We start from the raw sequence: 19451 nt of genomic DNA, 5'->3' as shown, positions 1-19451 counted from the left end.
TGTTCAAAAATACAACACTTAAAGTTTTTTTTTTTTTACGTCTTCATGCTTCTTCCAATCTCACACCAGTTTCTCAGACACATCGATTTTTTTGCTGCAGCGCAGTTACCAATTTCTTTCGCCACTTCAATAACTTTTAATTTTAAACCAGCTTCATATTTTCTCCTTATGGAACTCTCCATCGTAGATAATTACTGATGTTACGATGAAGGTGTATGAGGGTGTTAGATACATAAAACACAAAACAGTGCAAACGTCACTTTGGAATAATCCGAGTATTACCGTGTGGTCACGTAGGCATAATACATAGAAAATAAAGGCCGTGTGCTCCGTGGTTATTCTCTCAAGTGGACGCTAGCATATCATAATCTCTTGGACCAATAGTGGGAGTTTTCCACATTCGACTTTATAAAATACCAGAAATTATATGGTAAAATCAAGCCCCGTCTTATAATACGCGGGAGAACTTAAATGCCAGTGTATACAGTATATAGTACATCACTTTTTTACATAGTCACCTTCCTTTGTGATGCAATTTTCCCAGCATTGTATCAACTTTTTAATGCCATCAGCAAAAAATGTTTTTGGTTGAGCGCGTAACCACTGATACACCGCTGCATGTGGTCGTGGCTGTAGCTGGACATCTGGAGCGATCTGCATCCGTCACACTAGTACAGCCATTTTCAAACATTTCAATCCACTCACAGACGACTCTACGAGAGAGAGAACTTGATCCCCATACTGAGCACACATGCGGAGATGAATTTGTGCTCCCAGCACAACTTCTGCCCACAAAAAGCGTATGACAGAATGCTGTTCCTCTTTGGTGCAATTTATAAGTTTTGCAGCCATCTTCACCACAGGGTGACAACTCTTGTACTAAACTGCAAGAGCAGCCAGCTTGCCGGACAGAACTCGTCATATGACGCTCTGAGCCACTCCCAACAAAAATATAAAAGTGCAGAAAGTTTTGGAACGTCCCTCGTAGAAGTATAGTCTCATGTACAAAGACAACAAAAGTCACATGTACATGTCCGACCAACATGCAACTAATTGCCACTATCCAGCACCCTGGTAAGCAAGAATGTATTAAAATACAGAACTTTGTACAGGAAGGAAATTTTGGAGTGGGTTCCCGCCACAGAAACTCTCACTCATTAACACTGAGCCAACTTAGAGTCACCAGTCTACTCTACCAGCGAATGTTGCCCACTAATGAAGCATGTCACGTCCAGAAATATCTTAATAAAGGCATCCTTAGAGAGTTTGAATGAATGAGTCTTGAAAATCACAGAGGTTCACAATGTAAATGCTAAGACACCAAGTAGGCGATTGGGCTTCATCTTCTTCTTCCATCTTACCCTAATTATCTTGTAATTGTTGTGTAGCTCTTATTAGCTGCATAAGGTTTTGAGATGCACCAGAAGAAGTCTTTGTTACATAACAGTTAATGAGCAATCCCAAACCTAAAGCAAAAGACAGATTTACCGCGTCAATGTTTTCGTCAGTAAATCTATTTCTGATGGGGCTATTGACATGACAATTTTCACCCGGCGTAGTAACAATCCAAGTAATCCACACATACAAAGAAATCAAAACATATAAGTCCATAAATTTAGTTAAGTTTAATAAAGTCAAATGACACAGGGAAAAAGTATTGAACATGCTTGCTGAAATTGATTTAATATTTGTTAGAAAAGCCTTTGTTGGTAATGATGGCTTCAAGACGCCTCCTCAATGGAGAAATGAGTCGCATGCATTGCTCAGTTGTGATTTTGGCCCATTGTTCCACACAAACTGTCTTCATACCTTGAAGGTTCTGGGGGCCTCTTCTATGAACTCTGATCTTCAGTTCTTTCCATAGATTTTCAATTGGATTCAAGTCGGGTGATTGACTGGGTCATTCTAGCAGCTTTATTGTCTTTCTCTGAAACCAACTGAGAGTTTCCTTGGCTGTGTGTTTGAGATGTTTGTCTTGCTGAAATGTCCCCCCTCCTTTCATCTTCAGCATCCTGGTAGATGGCAGCAGATTCTTATCAACAATGTCCCGCTACATTTCTCCATTCATCCTTCCTTCAATTATAAGTCTGCCAGTGCCATATGCTGAAAAACAGCCCCACACCATGATGTTCCCACCTCCAAACTTCACTGTTGATATGGTGTTTTTTGGGGTGATGTGCAATGCCATTTCTCCATCCAAAGAGTTCTATTTTGATCTCAAATGAGCAGACTGTATTCTCCCAGTATTTCCCTGGCTTATCCAAATGTTGTGCGGCAAACTTTAACCGAGCTTCAACATGCTTTTTCTTCAGCTGTGGAGTTTCTTGCACGGTGAGTATGCATAGAGGTCATGGCGGTTGGGTGCATTACTTCTTGTTTTCTTTGGAAACAACAGTATTTGCTAATTCCAGGTCTTTCTGAAGCTCTCGGCGAGTGGTCCTTGGCTGTTGGACAACTCTGATTCTTCTTTTGACTCCTTTGTCAGAAATCTTGCGAGGAGCCCCTGGTCGTGACCGTTTTATGGTGAAGTGATGTTCTTCCCAATTCCGGATTACGCCTCAACGGTGCTCACTGGAATATTCAGAAGTCCAGAAATACGTCTGTCACACAACAAATTAGTGTGTTTGTGAAGTTCTTGAAAGAGCACTTTGCTTTTACCCATCATGAGATGCTTCTTGTGTGACACCTTGGGAATGAGGAACCTTTTTCTAGGCCATCAATAAGGACTAAACCGGCGGATATTCATTTGCATTGATAGGGGGCTATCAGGATTACTTTCTAAATCCTGACAGATGTCAGCTGGTTTCTTGGCTTTCCAGGCCTTTTTTGCACCTCCTTTTCTTCATGTGTTCAATACTTATTCCCTGCGTGATTCCACTTTATTACATATAACTTAATTTATGGATTTATTTGTTTTTATTTCTTTGTATTTGTGGATTACTTGGGTTGTTACCGACATCTGGTGAAAATTTCATGTCAGTAGCCCCATTAGAAGTATATTTACTGACAAAAATGTTTTTCCTGCTGTAATAGATCATCATTTCTTTAGATACCCATCTGATATACACAGTATATGCTGAAATTTTAGAATTTGGGCTGAACACCACCATTCCTTCTGTTTCCAGCCTTTGGCCGCACTAGATAGATAGATACTTTATTAATCCCAAGGGGAAATTCCCATACTCCAGCAGCAGCATGATAAAAAACAATATTAAATTAAAGAGTGATAACAATGCAGGTATAACAGACAATAACTTTGTATAATGTTAACGTTTACCCCCCGGGTGGAACTGAAGAGTCGCATAGTGTGGGGTCTCCTCAGTCTGTCAGTGGAGCAGGACGGTGACAGCAGTCTGTCTCTGAAACTGCTCCTCTGTCTGGAGATGATCTTGTTCAGTGAATGCAGTGGATTCTCCATGATTGACAGGAGTCTGCTCAGCGCTCGTCGCTCTGCCACGGATGTCAAACTGTCCAGCTCCGTGCCTACAATAGAGTCTGCCTTCCTCACCAGTTTGTCAAGGTGTGAGGCATCCCTCTTCTTTATGCTGCCTCCCCAGCACACCACCGCGTAGAAGAGGGTGCTTGCCACAACTGTCTGATAGAACATCTGCAGCGTCTTCTTGCAGATGTTGGACGCCAGCCTTCTAATGAAGTATAGTCGGCTCTGACCTTTCTTACATAGAGCATCAGTATTGGCAGTCCAGTCCAGTTTATCATCCAGCTGCACTCCCAGGTATTTATAGGTCTGCACCCTCTGCACAGTCACCTCTGATGATCACAGGGTCCATGAGGGGCCTGGGCCTCCTAAAATCCACCACCAGTTACTTGGTCTTGCTGGTGTTCAGTTGTAGGTGGTTTGAGTCGCACCATTTAACAAAGTCCTTGATTAGGTTCCTATACTCCTCCTCCTGCCCACTCCTGATGCAGCCCACCATAGCAGTGTCGTCAGTGAACTTTTGCACGTGGCAGGACTCCGAGTCATATTAGAAGTCTGATGTATGTTGGCTGAACAGGACTGGAGAAAGTCCAGTCCCCTGCGGCGCTCCTGTGCTGCTGACCACAATGTCAGACCTGCAGTTCCCAAGACGCACATACTGAGGTCTGTCTGTAAGATAGTCCACGATCCATGCCACCAGGTGTGAGTCTACTCCCATCTCTGTCAGCTTGTCCAAAAGGAGCAGAGGTTGGATGGTGTTGAAGGCGCTAGAGAAGTCCAGAAACGTAATTCTTACAGCACCACTGCCTCTGTCCAAGTGACAGTACTTGAACATTCTTGAATCAACAGAAGAAGCACACACCCAAATTGCAACATTTCTTTAGGTGCCCTAAAGAGTCTTGCACTTGTTGTTTTTAAGGAAGGAGTATTATTTTTTTCTATCATTATTTATTTCATAATCTAATCTGATTTTAGTGCAAAGGTCTCAGATTCACGATTTTTCTTGAAGAGTAACTGCAAGAGTGAAAGAGAAGGTCTATAAAACAGTAGTGAGACCAGCTATGTTGTATGGTTTGGAGACGGTGGCACTGATGAAAAGACAGGAGGCAGAGTTGGAAGTGGTGGGGTTGAAGATGGTACAATTTTCGCTCAGTGTAATGTGGGTAGACAGGATAAGGAATGAGGGGAACAACACGGGTACGACAGTTTGGTGACCAAGTGAGAGATGCGAGATTGAGGTGGTTTGGGTACGTGCAGAGGAGAGATTTGGAGTACATCGGGAATAAGAATATGGAGGATGGAACCGCCAGGCAGGAGGAAAAGTGGAAGGCCAAAGAGGAGGGTTATGGATGTGGTGAGGGAAGACATGAAGGCAGTCGCTGTGGCAGAAAATGATGTAAAAGACAGGAATACAGTCAAAGTAAAATGTATATGAACCCTTTGGAATGATCTGGTTTACTGCATGAATTGGCCATAAAAAGTGATTTGATCTTCATCTTAGTCACAGGTACTGATGTACACAGTGAGCTGAAGCCAATGACACACAAAAAATTCTACTCTTTCATGTCTTTATTTTACAAACACATTCAATGTTCACAGTGGTAGTGGAAAAAGTAAGTGAACCTTGGGATTTAATAACTGGTTGACCCTCCTTTGGCAGGCGCTTCCTGTAACTGCAGATCAGACCTGCACATCGTGCGGGGGGGAATTTGAGCCCCTTCTTCCCAGCAGAACGGCCTTAACTCTTCTATATTCTTTGGTTGTCTTCTGTGTACGGCTCTCTCTCTTCAAGTCATTCAATAGGATTGAGATCTGGGCTCTGACTGGGCCGCTCCAAAAGGCCGAGTTTGTTCTTCTGAAGCCATTGTGCTGTGGATTTGCTGCGATGTTTGGGCTCATTGTCCTGTTGCATCACCCAGCCTCTTCTGAGCTTAAGTTGACGGACAGACACCCTCGCATTATCCTGGAGAATCTGTTGATAAATTTGTGAATTCATTTTCCACTCAATGATGGCAAGCTGTCCAGGCCCAAATCCTGATGTTCCCTCCACCATACTTCACAGTAGGGATAATGTTTTGATGTTGATATGCGGTGCCCTTTTTACGTCAAATGAAGTTCTGCTTGTTCCTCCCAAATAGTTCAGTTTTGGTTTTCATCACTCCACAAAATATTTTCCCAGTACCTTTGTGGTGTATCCAAGTACTCTTTCGCAAACTTCTTTTTTGATAGCAGTGGCTTCCTTCATGGTGTCCTGCCATGGACTCCTTTCTTATTCAGTGTTTTGCGTATAGTTGACTCCTGAACGGAGATGTTAAGCCAGTTCTAATGACGACTTCAAGTCCTTTGCTGTCACTCTAAGGTTCTTCTTCACCTCATTGCTGACTTTGCGTTGTGCTCTTGGGGTCATCTTGGCAGGGCGCCCACTTCTAGGCAGAGTGGCCACAATACCAAATGGTCTCCATTTATAGACATGAATATCTAATATCTTTGAGATGACTTTGTAACCTTTCCAGCCTTCTGTAGATGAACAATTCTCCATCGTAGCCCTTCAGACAGCTCTTTTGTGCGAGGTATGATTCCCATCTGGATAGGCTTCTTGTCAACAGCTCAAACTTTATAGTGTTTCTGATCAATCAAAGTCATTCTGGGCTGCACCTCTGAACTCGTTTCATTAAATGGACTCCAGGTGTGCGAAACTCAGACTGCAGTGAGCTTTTTAAAAAGTCATTAGCTTAGGGTTCACTTACTTTTTCCAACCTTCAGTTTCACAGTTTGAATGATTTATTCAATACGGTCAAAAATTCTCTGAAAATCTGTGTGTCTTTAGTTATAGGAGACTGTGTTTGTTCATTATTGGGACTGACATGAAGATACGACCATGTTTTATACGGGAATTAGACATAAATATAGAGAATTCCTAGGGGTTCACATACTTTTTACTTTGACTGTAGATGAAAAGATAAAATAGATGAAAGAAGGAGGAGCAGCTAAGGTCTCATATTGAGACCTCCAGCTTCCAGAACGGTAAAAGTCTACAATTTCTCCTGCACAAAATTCTTTCTCTTGTCGTGTTTTGTCGCAATTCATTTCTATGATGACCTAATGCGTTGAGTAAGCTTTTGAAGTGCTTCTTGTATTCTTATTGTTGCAGCATGTTTTTGTTTTGCTTTGCGTGGTGTGAATTATTTCATTTTCTTAGTTATTGCTGTACTGTAATGTCTTCTGCAAAGAAAAAACAATCAAAAGTGAAGCAAGTAGTTGCTGTAGCATAAAACATGGAGGCCACCTCAACAAATGATAAAAAACCATTTTGCACCCTAATGACAAATGCCTTGAAGCATTAGCAGATAAAGCACTTTTCTCCGACTTTCAAAAGTTTCGCCTTGGTGGCGGAGTCAGTTTGAATTTTAACTTTGAAGGGTAAAATGTGTACGGGATCCTGTTGTTTAATTTCTCTGGAATCGCTAGTCTAAAAGCTTGCAAATACCGTTTGTCTTCAGGTTAACGGATAGACTAGATATAAAGCGGTTCAATTATTTAAAACTCCCACAACACATGCACTTTTGCTTTTCAAGCCTGAGTTATAATTTAATTAGGAACTTCTGGTGCATCACTGGCTATTTAAATATTAAAATGTTCCGCTGATCACTTTCGATTAGCCAGCCTCCTGAAATTCCTAAGGATGTCAGTAGATTTTTTTTTTGTTCTTCCTCCATGTTCAAGAAGTTGCACTTGAAAGTGTTTGTTGATACAAAAGGGACTCTGATAATTACGTCCATCCATTAGAATCAACAGTGGAGCAAAACTTAAGGGAGGTTTAATGGGCCTGTCTTGGTGACAGCTAGCGAAGAGCATCTGGCAAGATTAGGACCCCGCTGAAAGCAAGCCGAAAATGTGCTCTCATTATGGGCGGCCCACTGAAAGCAGCATTACGAATGGTGAAATTCCCAAGCAGAGAGGCTGCGCTCGTGGAAAGCTTTAAAGCCCAGGGGGAAGCTCTCTGTCTCGACATGCCACTCTGCTGTCACATCGCGTCAGTAATGCCCTGTTTGTCTTTGCAGGACTTTTCATGATGACTTGTTGAGCCTCATCTTTTCTCTCTGTCGCTTCTCTTTTCAGATAGTTCGACGGTATATTAAGGAGTGGCTAGAGAGAAAGAAGCCCCCCTTTGGTGCCATCAGCAGCTGCGTTCTCCTCATGATTATTTACACCACATTCTGCGACACATTCTCCAATCCCAACATTGACCTGGACAAGTTCAGCTTGGTCGTCATCGTATTTATCAGTAAGTGCACAAATTAATTGTTTCTAAAGGGGAGGTTGGGGGTCTCTTCTCTGTCCATTTGGGAGTTTCTTAGTTTTGAGTCAGGATGTGAGTTTAATCGTGTGGCTGCGTGTATTCATTACTCGAGACGTATGCTCCAAAAACGGCAAGAATATGAAAACTTCACAAGGATGGCAAACCCCACATCCCTGAAATGGATAAGCAAAATATAAGAATAAACTAAATAAAAATAAAAGCTTTTATTTATGCTTTATGCCACACTGGTATTTTCTCATCTGTTCTTTAAGACCCTGTCACTGCTAATATATCCTAACATCAGTGCATCTTAACATCAAAGGCACACATTTTTACTAGCAAAAAGAAAACCAAACTCGACTGTGACTGTCCTCTCCTACCACAAACCTGCTCTTTTACAGCTGTCTGAGAATGGAAATCTTAGAAAGCAGGGAGCCGCCATTCATGGCCGTGGACTTCATTACAGGAGTCCTAATTCATTACATGTCAGGACTGTGTGTGCAGAACTCGCCCCTTTCATCTCACTTTTGTGTTATGGTAATTTGTTAGCATTCTGAGGAATCAAAGCAAGAGGCTGACTCTGAGCTTTCAGCCGTGCCGTGCATGGCCGACCCGTCCCCTAATCACCATTTTGGTTCTTCAGACCAGTGACAACGCCAGCATTATAGGCCACTGGGACCCCTACCTACACAACCACTCACAGGAATAAAAACGTCAATGGTCGATAAAATGAAACATATATTTATTATTTATCCAGTCCTGGAGGGCCGCAGTGGCTTCAGGTTTTCATTCTAACCCTTTTCTTAATGAGTGATCTGTTTTTGCTGTTAATTAACTTCTGTTGAATTCATTTTATTTGACTTGGCTTTTAAGAAATGTTTTCCTGAATTTCTTCATCGTTCCTCTGAATTGCTTCATTTCTTTCCTTAAATGGCACCCAAACAGACGTGAAGTGAGTGAGCCAACAGAAGACCAACTAAGTCAGGGCATTCAAACTCCAACCAATTTCACTCCAGCCAGTTGCTTGATGAGGCGCCGAGTCTTGTCGTTAATTAAACTCGTTCTTTAATTCCATGGCTTGTTGCTGCTCTCATTGTGCAATAGCAGACATTTCCAAAATTGTGGATTTTCTCTTTTCTAAGAGCAGATCACCATTCCTGAGACCTTCGTCCGTCTTTATTTTCAGATATTGTGTGATGGTCACAGTTTGCTGCTCCTGTTTTGGTTCATTATTGTTTGGCTGCTAATTAAGGAAAAAGAAACAATTGAGGGGTTTGAGTCTCAAGTTATATTGTTCAAACGTTTGCTGTACAGCATGTTTTTTAATGTTTAAATGCTGATTTTTTTTTTTTTGAAGCACCAATACAATAAATCAGGGGTGTCCAACTCCAGTCCTGGAGGGCCGCAGTGGCTGCTGGTTTTCATTCTAACCCTTTTCTTAATGAGTGACCTGTTTTTGCTGCTAATTAACTTCTTTTGAATTCATTTTATTTGACTTGCTATTGAAGACTCAGACCCCTCAATTGTTTCTTTTTCCTTAATTAGCAGCCAAACAATAATGAGATACAAAATGAGCCAAAACATGAGCAGCAAACTGTGACCATCATACAATATCTGAAAATAAAGAAAGACGAAGGTCTCAGGAATGTTGACCTGCTCTTAGAAAAGAGAAAATCTGCAATTTCAGAATGTCTGCTATTGCACAATGAGAGGAGCCATAAGCCATGGAATTAATGAACGAGTTTAATTAACGACAAGACTCAGCGCCTCATCAAGAAACTGGTTGGAGTTTGAGGCCCTGACTTAGTTGGTCTTCTGTCAGCTCCCTCACTTCATATTTCTGTTTGAGTGCCATTTAAGGAAAGAAATGAAGCAATTCAGAGGAACGATGAAGTAATTCAGGAAAACATTTCTTAAAAACCAAGTTAATTAAAATTAATTCAAAAGAAGTTAATTAGCAGCAAAAACAGGTCACTAATTAAGAAAAGGGTTAGAATGAAAACCTGAAGCCACTGCAGCCCTCCAGGACTGGATAAAAAATAAATATATGTTTCATTTTATCGACCATTGACATTTTTATTTCTGTGAGTGGTTGTGTAGGTAGGGGTCCCAATGGCCTATAATGCTGGCGTTGTCACTGGTCTGAAGAACCAAAATGGTGATTAGGGGACGGGTCGGCCATGCACGGCACTGCTGAAAGCTCAGTCAGCCTCTTGCTTTGATTCCTCAGAATGCTAACAAATTACCATAACACAAAAGTGAGATGAAAGGGGCGAGTTCTGCACACACAGTCCTGACATGTAATGAATTAGGACTCCTGTAATGAAGGACATGTATGATGGTCACAGTTTGCTGCTGATTTTGTATCTCATTATTGTTTGGCTGCTAATTAAGGAAAAAGAAACAATTAAGGGGTCTGAGTCTTCAATAGCAAGTCAAATAAAATGAATTCAACAGAAGTTAATTAACAGAAAAAAAAGGTCACTCATTAAGAAAAGGGTTAGAATGAAAACCTGAAGCCACTACGGCCCTCCAGGACTGGAGTTGGGCACCTCTGATTGGTACTTCTAACAAAATCAGCATTTAAACATTAAAAAACATGCTGTACAGCAAAGATTAATCGACACAAATGTTTCAACAATATAACTTGAACCTTGAAGGACACAAAAATTTCAACCTATAAATGATACTCAATTGGTAAACCATACAGATGGAGATGGCACAGTATGAAATGACTATGAATTATTTATTAATCAAGTGTTCAAGACAAACATTTGCAAAATTTCTTTGCAGAGAATTGAGTTAAAGTGACGTTAACATCTACGCTTTTATGTCCTAGTTAAGGAGCCCCGATAAAAGGCAGAGTTCTTCATGAGCAAGAAGGGGTTGAGGTTCACCAATTTGCTAACTGACGCGTCAGTGAGTAGTCCAGCATTAGAATAATCGAGACGAGAACAGGCCGTTCGGCCCAACAGACTCACCAGTCCTATTCGCTTAATTCTTCTAAAAAAAACATCAAGTCTAGAGTTGAAAGTGTTGTGGAGAAATCTTTAGAAAAGACAAGCAGAGCCTTCAGAAAGGCAGTCAAAATGTAAGACTTTATTGCACCGCATAGAAAACAATTACAGAGCACATAAAGTCTGTCTCATGTCCAGAGAGCCCCGAATATATTACAATTCTTATCTCAAAATGCCCCCCTTCCAGACTAGTTTCCCAACATCTACTGTATAGCGTTTCCCATGATGTTGTCCCCACTCAGCACCTCTCACCTGATGTTCCAGACCTTCTCGTAACAATATTTTTACTGGCAGGACATATTTGTCATCTGGCGATAAACATCATCTGATTACCCCTCCCTTCATTCTTACAGCCTAATCCTGACTTGTTAAAGATCGATGGTCTTTCAGTTGTTAATCAATTTTTAACTTAACAATTAAGTTGAGATCAGGAGGTCCCATGTATGAAAATTGGACTGCCTAATTATAATTCAATAAACGATTACTAGCATCCTGTAAGGCTAAGGCTGACATAATAGGCAACTGTGCCAATGAGCGGGCAGCGCACAGCTTCACTGATAAGAGCCAAGTTGTGAACAACCTTGACATGGCGCTTCATGCTTCAGAGAAAGAAGGAAAAAAGCAAGCCTTTAACAATTGCTTCTTTAAGCTAACTAATATCTGCTAGGAGTTTGCATGTCCTCCCCGTGTCTGCGTGGGTTTCCTCCCACAGTCCAAAGATATGCAGGTTGGGTGCATTGGTGATCCTAAATTGTCCCTAGTGGGTACTTGGTGTGTGTGTGTGTGTGTGTGTGTGCCCTGTGGTGGGCTGGCACCCTGCCCAGGGATTTGTTCCTGCCTTGCACCCTGTGTTGGCTGGGATTGGCTCCAGCAAACCCCCGTGACCCTGTGTTAGGATGGATGGATGAATTTGTGCTACTGTATCTTTTTTTATAATACATTGTATTTTAATTTTATCGCCTAAGATATTGATGAGCCCTAATGCTTCTAAATATCATTTAATTACTTAGTGTATGTTTTATGCGCTTGCTTGAGAACTTGCCCTTTACTCACACAGGCAAAGGCCTTGCATGCAGTTTGTTTGGTCTTCTGTCGGTGTGAAGCTCCGCACCTGCATTTCTCAAAGCGAAGTTTGCCTGCTTGCTTCCTCGGAGAGCATGATGACCTCTTCTCACAGTTTGACTCGCAGAAACTCAAAGCAAGTAAGAAGGACAGGCAGGCAAAAGGTCTTTCTAACAAAATAAATGTCGTTTCAGGCCTAGACATAGCTAAGAGCACAAAAATCCTTGATCAAGATTTTCAACGAAAGATCCCTAAAGTTTTACTGATTCCCACACTACATGGTGCCTTATTCCAATTGTCTGTGGTTCTCTGTGTAAAGAAAAACTTCCTAATGTTTGTGTGAAATTTACCCTTCACAAGTTTCCAACTGTGTCTCCTTGTTCTTGATGAACTCATTTTAAAGTCACCGTCTCGATCCACTGCACTAATTCCCTTCATAATGTTAAACACTTCAGTCAGGTCTCCTCTTAATCTCTTTTTGCTTAAACTATAAAGGCTCAGCTCTTTTAATCTTTCCTCATAACTCATCCCCTGTAGCCCTGGAATCAGCCGAGTTGCTCTTCATCCGGACTTTTTCTAGCGCTGCTGTGACCTTTTTGTAGCCTGGAGACCAAAACTGCACACAGGACTCCAGATGATTCCTCACCAGTGCACCTTTACCAAAGGCAATTAGTTGGATTCTGGACATTTCACCTTCTCCAGAGCACAGTGTAATTAAAAGATTCAAAAAATCCAGTCAAAGTCCTGAAACCACTCATGAATGTGTGTGATCTCCAGTCCCTGAGACGTCACTGCCTTAAAAACCAACTATGCGTCTGTAACGGATATCGTGACATGAGCTCAGGGGTACCACTGTCAGTCAACACCATTCACTGCTGCATCCACAAATTCAAGTTAAGACTTTATTATGCAAAGCAGAAGCCATACATCAACGCTACCCAGAAGCACCCCTGTCTTCTCTGGGCTCGGTCTCATCTGAGATGGAAAGTAGCACAATGGAATCGTGCTCTGTGGTCTAATGAGTCAACTTTACAAAACAAAGGAAAAGGATCATCAAAGCTGTGTCACGCATGAGGATCATCTTCAGGGCTCAACAAGGGTATGTGGTGCCACCCCTGGATGATAGATGGCGCTGTTGCTAACAGTCTTGTCTCCCATTTCCCTCACAGTATTGAGAAACCGTCTCTTGAGGTCAACACAGCCAAAGAAGCCCCGCCCCTTCCGGTCCAGCTGGCGTAAAGGAGTAACTCCCGCAGGAAGTGACGTCTTAAATTGGGCTTAAATAGCCACAAGGAAGATCACACAGACCCTTCATGCACTCATAAGCGATGGCAACTTGCCGACCTTTGCACCGCCACCAAGCACTTATTTTTGTTAAAAAAAAATCTTTATTTTTGTTGCAAATGGGGCTTTCCCGTTGGTACCCCAACTATTTTCGGTCTCACCCTGCGTCATCCTATCAGTGTCACATCTGAAAGGCAGTGTCTGTCATGGTATGTGGGTGTGTCAGTGTCCCATGCCATGAGCGTCTTGCATATCTGTGAGGGCACCGTTAATGCAGAAAGGTACTTACAAATTTTAGAGCAAGATGGGCTGCCATCCAGATGCCACCTTTACTAAGAACAACGACAAACCACATTCTGCCCGGATTACAAGTGCATGGCTCTGTAAGCAGAGAGTGTGTGGATGAGATTGGCCTGCCCTCAAGCATGACCTGTGTGGCACTGTATGAAGGGCAAAATACAATTGAAGATCTGTCTAATAATGCATGAAAAGAGAGGAAATTCTGCCTCCTATGTTCAACCAAGTTGTGTTTTCTGTGACCAGACACTTCATCCATTATCCATCCCGCTATATTCTAACTACAGGGTCACGGGGGTCTGCTGGAGTCAATCCCAGCCAAGGCAGGAAACAAACTCTGGGCAGGGTGCCAGCCCACCGCAGGGCACACACACACGCACACACTAGGGACAATTTAGAATCGCCAATGAACCTAACCTGCATGTCTTTGGACTGTTGGAGGAAACCCACGCAGACACGGGGAGAACATGCAGACTCCACAAGGAAGTGAACCCAGGTCTCCTAAGTACAAGGCAGCAGCGCTACCACTGCGCCACCATGCCGCCCTGTGACCAGACACTTGATAAATGTTATTAAAAGAACTGTAGATGTGACACAGTGACAAACCCTTGACTGTCCCAACTTTTTTGGAGAGTGTTATGAGCGTCAGATTTAAACAATGAAATTCACAATGTAAAATATCAAAAATGTGTTGTTGTAGTGTTTTAAAGTGTACAGGATGAACTGAATTTACAAATCAGTCGTTTTTATTTTTATTTGCATTTTCCACACTACCTCAACTTTTTTTGGAATTGGGGTTGTATATGGCAGAAAACCAGAAATAGCAGGAGGAGGAACATCCAAAACCACCGTGATGTGCTGCTGTGTCTGTGCTTTCTAACAAACTGTGAGGTGTTTTCAAACCAGTAAGCTACTGGTGTTCAGTGGCCATGGCTTAAGTATGCAGATGTTGAGTTAATATTGCTCAAATAGCCACACATCAGCTTAACCTTGTGGTGCTCTGTTACCTTAAATAAAAAATTGAATGTAAACATTGTAAGTGTAGGGCATTGAATTCAAAATCTGAATTGATAGCTTCTGCTGTTGGACAGCCCCTGCAAACCACTCTGAAAGCATATTTTTACTTTGTCATTGGTTGTTGGGGTGGGCTATATATTTTTTCTGTTTTTCTTTAACCAGCCGGGGACACCTGGATGCCCAACTCCCTGGAACTCCAACCCACTCAATACCCAAGGAATAACTGACCAACTACGCCACCCAGTTAAGGAAGGGAACTGGTACCCAAAGTTAAGCTAAAGTCCAAACTGCTCTAAGGCACAGGTTCTTTTAATTTACAGTCATGAGCAACCACCACACTGGAGAGACAATTAAAAAAATAATAATAATTTTAATAACCCGATAAAAAAAAAATACGATCAGCACCAACATCTGAGACAGAATAAATCAATCCAAATCCAATGCATTTGCACTTGCACAGATAAGTACAGATGAGTTTCTGTCCCTGTTGATTGTCATCACATACATACAAAACCCTGGAAGTTAAAGGCATAGCCGACTTTACTTGTTCAGCTCAATCCTGCACCTACTGGAGATCCTCTGCATAAGCTCGTCTCGGGGCGACTTCCCACGCTGCTCCATCAGCTCCTAAAACAACACACACACGGTGCCAGGCTCTCCACTCTAATTGACTTGAGGGAACGCGAGAAGCTACGTGTTGCTGCAAGTGTGTAAGGCGGGTTCAAGCAACGCGTGCCGAAAGAAATCTCTCAGTCCAAAAGTTTATTATAAAATATTTTGAGAAAATTCAAAGCAAATCGTCCACACAAGAATAAAGAAAAATGGTTGTTACACACACAGAATTAAATGCAAAATATTAGAAAAATGTATCTTCTCTAAACTTAACTTGTCAATCTTTAGTTATTTCTATACTTAAGGATGCTTTACTTCTTCTTCTGTACACTTTAAACGTATGGTGTCACACCTTCAATAGAGCTTGTTGTCTTTCATGTTACTTGGCACGAAAGGCACTGTTTAAAACCATGTGCCCTCAACGCTTTACACCTGGCAAGGCAGGTCACTACTTAGTATAATGTTTAGACAGAGAAGCTAGAAATAATTAGAATATACCAATTCTATTCAACTTAGGGGGATTGTGTGAACCTCCCATAGACTTTGCACTAATGTTTAGGCAAACATTTATATAACTTAACTAACTAGCAAATAGCTCTTACACTACGATCAGCGTCTAAATCACCACCGATGAAGACAATATTGAGGATACTCACATCTTGAAGTCAAAGCATGAAGTCAATTGGAAACACCAGTTCGTTGATTCCCCGATCTCTTATCTCACTCCTCCGTGCTAGTTGTATCGACCGTGTTGGACTCTGTCAAGTTAAGGCGAAGCACCCGCTGCACGTATCCAGCGTAAAGCAGTCTCCTCCGGTTGTCCACACTCCCTAGGAAAAGCCGAAAGCAGCACTTGAGTGCCGTGGCCAAAAACACTGCTGGCCAATCCTTTAAAAGTAGAAGTCCCGCCTCCCAATAAGTCCCAATTCAGCGCACATGACACAGGCTAAATTAAACTTACCAAAGTGATAGTGATGAACGTCTCTCCAGAACAGAATACAAAAACCACACAAAAATACCAGAAATTAATGATAAAACCACAAAACATTTGAAATAATAATCCCCTCCTTAACATCCATGAAATTGTGAAAAAAAAATGCAAAACAATTTTAAATAAGCCCACTCAGTGTGATCTCTGTATTATAATAAAAAAATCTTGGGAAGAGAGACGAGACGTGACTTTCTCAGAGAAATACTTTCATGTCCTGCAAGACCAGACTTTGTGCCAAGAGATTTAACCACACCCAGGGCAAGAAATAAAAGACAAAGAGTAGATGACAAAGTGGAATATCATAAAGAATTCTAAACCATTCCCGCGATACACATCAGAGCAGGTTAGAGATAATGGAAGTACGAAAATTCTAAGTCTCCAAAAAATGATAGTAAAGATTGCATTCGCGGGAACAAACGGAAATTATTACACGGTGAAGTAATGGAACAACTAAAAGAGATCGAATATATTGTTCGGATTTAAACTTTAAGTCGGAGACTTGTAGATTGTCTAATTTGTGTTGTCATCAAGGAAAAAGTAGTGTTTCTTCCCAATGAAGGAGGCCTATCCCGCGAGAATTAAAAGATTTGTTGTTTGGTGAAAGTGAAATCCCGCGAGAGAAAATGTCAAGCCCCATGAGACAAGACTTTATGCAAAGGGATTTAGAAAAGTCCTGCCCACATCTAAAACATTTACAACATCGCACACGGCTCAATCATTTCTCATTTGCGTGAATGCTATTGTCAGACACAGTTTGTGTAGAGAGACAGAAACAATATTCATTCACGGGCAGTTCTACGTTGCGTTGTCAAAATGTAATTCCAAACACGAAATCAAAATTCAATGCCGTATTGATGAAAAGGTAAAAGCGAAAAGAGATCAAATATATGGACATACAGTTAGGCCCATAAATATTTGGACAGAGACAACGTTTTTCTCATTTTGGTTCTGTACATCACCACAATGAATTTTAAATGAAACAACTCAGATGACGTTGAAGTGCAGACTTTCAGCTTTAATTCAGTGGGTTGAACAAAACGATTGCATAAAAATGTGAGGCAACTAAAGCATTTTTTGAACACAATCCCTTCATTTTAGGGGCTCAAAAGTAATTGGCCAAATTAAATAACTGTTAATCAAATGTTCATTTCTAATATTTGGTTGAAAACCAATGCCAGCCTGAAGTCTTGAACTCCTGGACATCACCAGATGCTGGGTTTCCTCCTTTTTGATGCTCTGCCAGGCCTTTACTTTCACTTGCTGTTTGTTTGTGGGCCTTTCTGTCCGAAGTTTAGTCTTCAACAAGTGAAATGCCTGCTCAGTTGGGTTAAGATGAGGTGACTGACTTGGACATTCCGGAATTTTCCACTTCTTTGCTTTAATAAACTCCTGGGTTGCTTTGGCTGTATGTTTTGGGTCATTGTCCATCTGTATCATGAAACGCCGCCCAATCAATTTGACGTCATTTAGCTGGATTTGAGCAGACAGTATGTCTCTGAACACCTCAGAATTCATTCGGCTGCTTCTGTCCTGTGTCACCTCATCAATAAACACGAGTGTCCCAGTGTCACTGCCAGCCATCACACTGCCTGACTCCACCGTGTTTTACAGACTTTAGATAATGAGCTGCTCCACGCCTTCTCCATACTTTTTTCTTGCCATCATTCTGGTGGAGGTTGATCTTGGTTTCATCTGTCCAAAGAATGTTTTTCTAGAACTCTGCTGGCTTTTTTAGATGTTCTTTAGCAAAGTCCAATCTAGCCTTTCTATTCTTGAGGCTTATGAGTGGCTGGCACCTTGCAGTGCACCCTCTGGATTTACTTTCATGCAGTCTTCTCTTTATGGTAGACTTGGATATCGATACGCCGACCAAGCCCTGGAGAGTGTTGGTCACTTGGCTGGCTGTTGTGAAGGGGTTTCTCTTCACCATGGAAATGATTCTGCGATCATCCACCGCTGTTGTCTTCCATGGATGTCCAGGTCTTTTTGCGTTGCTCAGTTCACCAGTGCTTGCTTTCTTTCTCACGATGTACCAAACTGTAGATTTCACCACTCGTAATATTGTAGCAATTTCTCGGATGGGTTTTTTTCTGTTTTCGCAGCTTAAGGATGGCTTCTGTCACCTGCATGGAGAGCTCCTTTGACCGCATGTTGTCTGTTCACAGCAAAATCTTCCACATGCAAACACCACACCTCAGATCAACTCCAGGCCTTTTATCTGCTGAATTGATAAGACGTGACGACGGACTTGAACACACCTGCCATGAAATAGCCTTTGAGTCAATTGTCCAAATACTTTTGAGCCCCTGAAATGAAGGGATTGTGTTAAAGAAATGCTTTAGTTCCCTCACATTTTCATGGAATCGTTTTGTTCAACCCACTGAATTAAAGCTTCAACTTCATCTGAGTCGTTTTATTTAAAATTCATTGTGGTAATGTACAGAACCAAAATTAGAAAAAAGTTGTCTTTGTCAAAATATTTATGGACCGAACTGTATTTGTAATATCTGTTTTTTGCCAAAATGTGTTCTTTTTAATGCCTGTTTTATTGTTATCTGCCCAAATCTGGGAAATGTAACATTTACTGTCTGAAATCATATCACCTTTTGCAAATTTAAAAATGAAAAAACAACTGAAAGGCCTCGGTCAGCACACCTATTCCCATGCTTCTCGGCACCATTGTGGCAGTGCCTCACGTTTGACATCCGCACACAAAGTGGCCATGCAGCTCACACTACGCCTCCCCCACAGCACCATCAGTAACGCCACATTATCCTGCACTGCTAAATAGCAGCCCTGAAAAGCACCTGCTTGTTGTGGAAAGCTAGAGGGCTCGGGGCTTTTATGCTTTAAGTGGTCTGTTATGGCGCGGCGTGTCGGCAGCAGTCAGTGTTAATCTAATGTTTATGTCGGATATTATGTAGTAATTTAGGGTGCTGTTGGCAATAAAGCGCCTGGCAGACAATCCTGTTTCCAACAATGGCTCTTTGTGCATTACTGGGTAATGAGTTAAAGGGCGTAAATGGCTTCAGCCATCGTGATGGGTGCTCTGCGGCACCTTAGCGCTGCTTAGTGAGCAGCAAGGACTTGGGACAAACCAGAGGGGTCATATGTGATGCATAGAGCTTTTTTATTCTTCTTCTTTTTATTTACATTTTACTTAGAAACTAATTTTGATGTCCTTGATAAATAAAAACAAAATGGGCTGTGGGCAGCCTGGTGGTGCAGTGGCAGTGCTGCTGTCTCGCAGTAAGGAGACACGGTTTGTGTCCCGGGGTCCTCCATGTGTGGAGTTTACAGGTTCTTCCCCTGTCTGTGGGGGTTTCCTCCTACAGTCCGAAGCCATACAGGTTAGGAGGATTGATGACGTTCAGTTGGCCTTGGTATGGTATGGTATTGTGTGTGAGTGTGTTCACCATACGATGGACTGGATGG

General features: G+C 41.9%; 1 protein-coding gene across 1 annotated transcript in view; it reads left to right on the top strand.

Annotated features, from left to right (window-relative positions):
* Positions 1-19451, top strand: part of LOC120528520 (sodium/bile acid cotransporter 7-A-like) — a 292565-nt gene that overhangs the window by 196960 nt on the left and 76154 nt on the right. The window contains exon 5 of the mRNA XM_039752698.1: positions 7556-7721. Within this exon, the coding sequence (XP_039608632.1) occupies positions 7556-7721 (166 nt within the window). The remainder of the gene's footprint in view (positions 1-7555; positions 7722-19451) is intronic.

Source organism: Polypterus senegalus, chromosome 4 (genome assembly GCF_016835505.1).
Source record: "Polypterus senegalus isolate Bchr_013 chromosome 4, ASM1683550v1, whole genome shotgun sequence".
NCBI classification, from domain to species: Eukaryota; Metazoa; Chordata; class Cladistia; order Polypteriformes; family Polypteridae; genus Polypterus; species Polypterus senegalus.
This window is presented reverse-complemented; position numbering and strand designations above follow the sequence as displayed.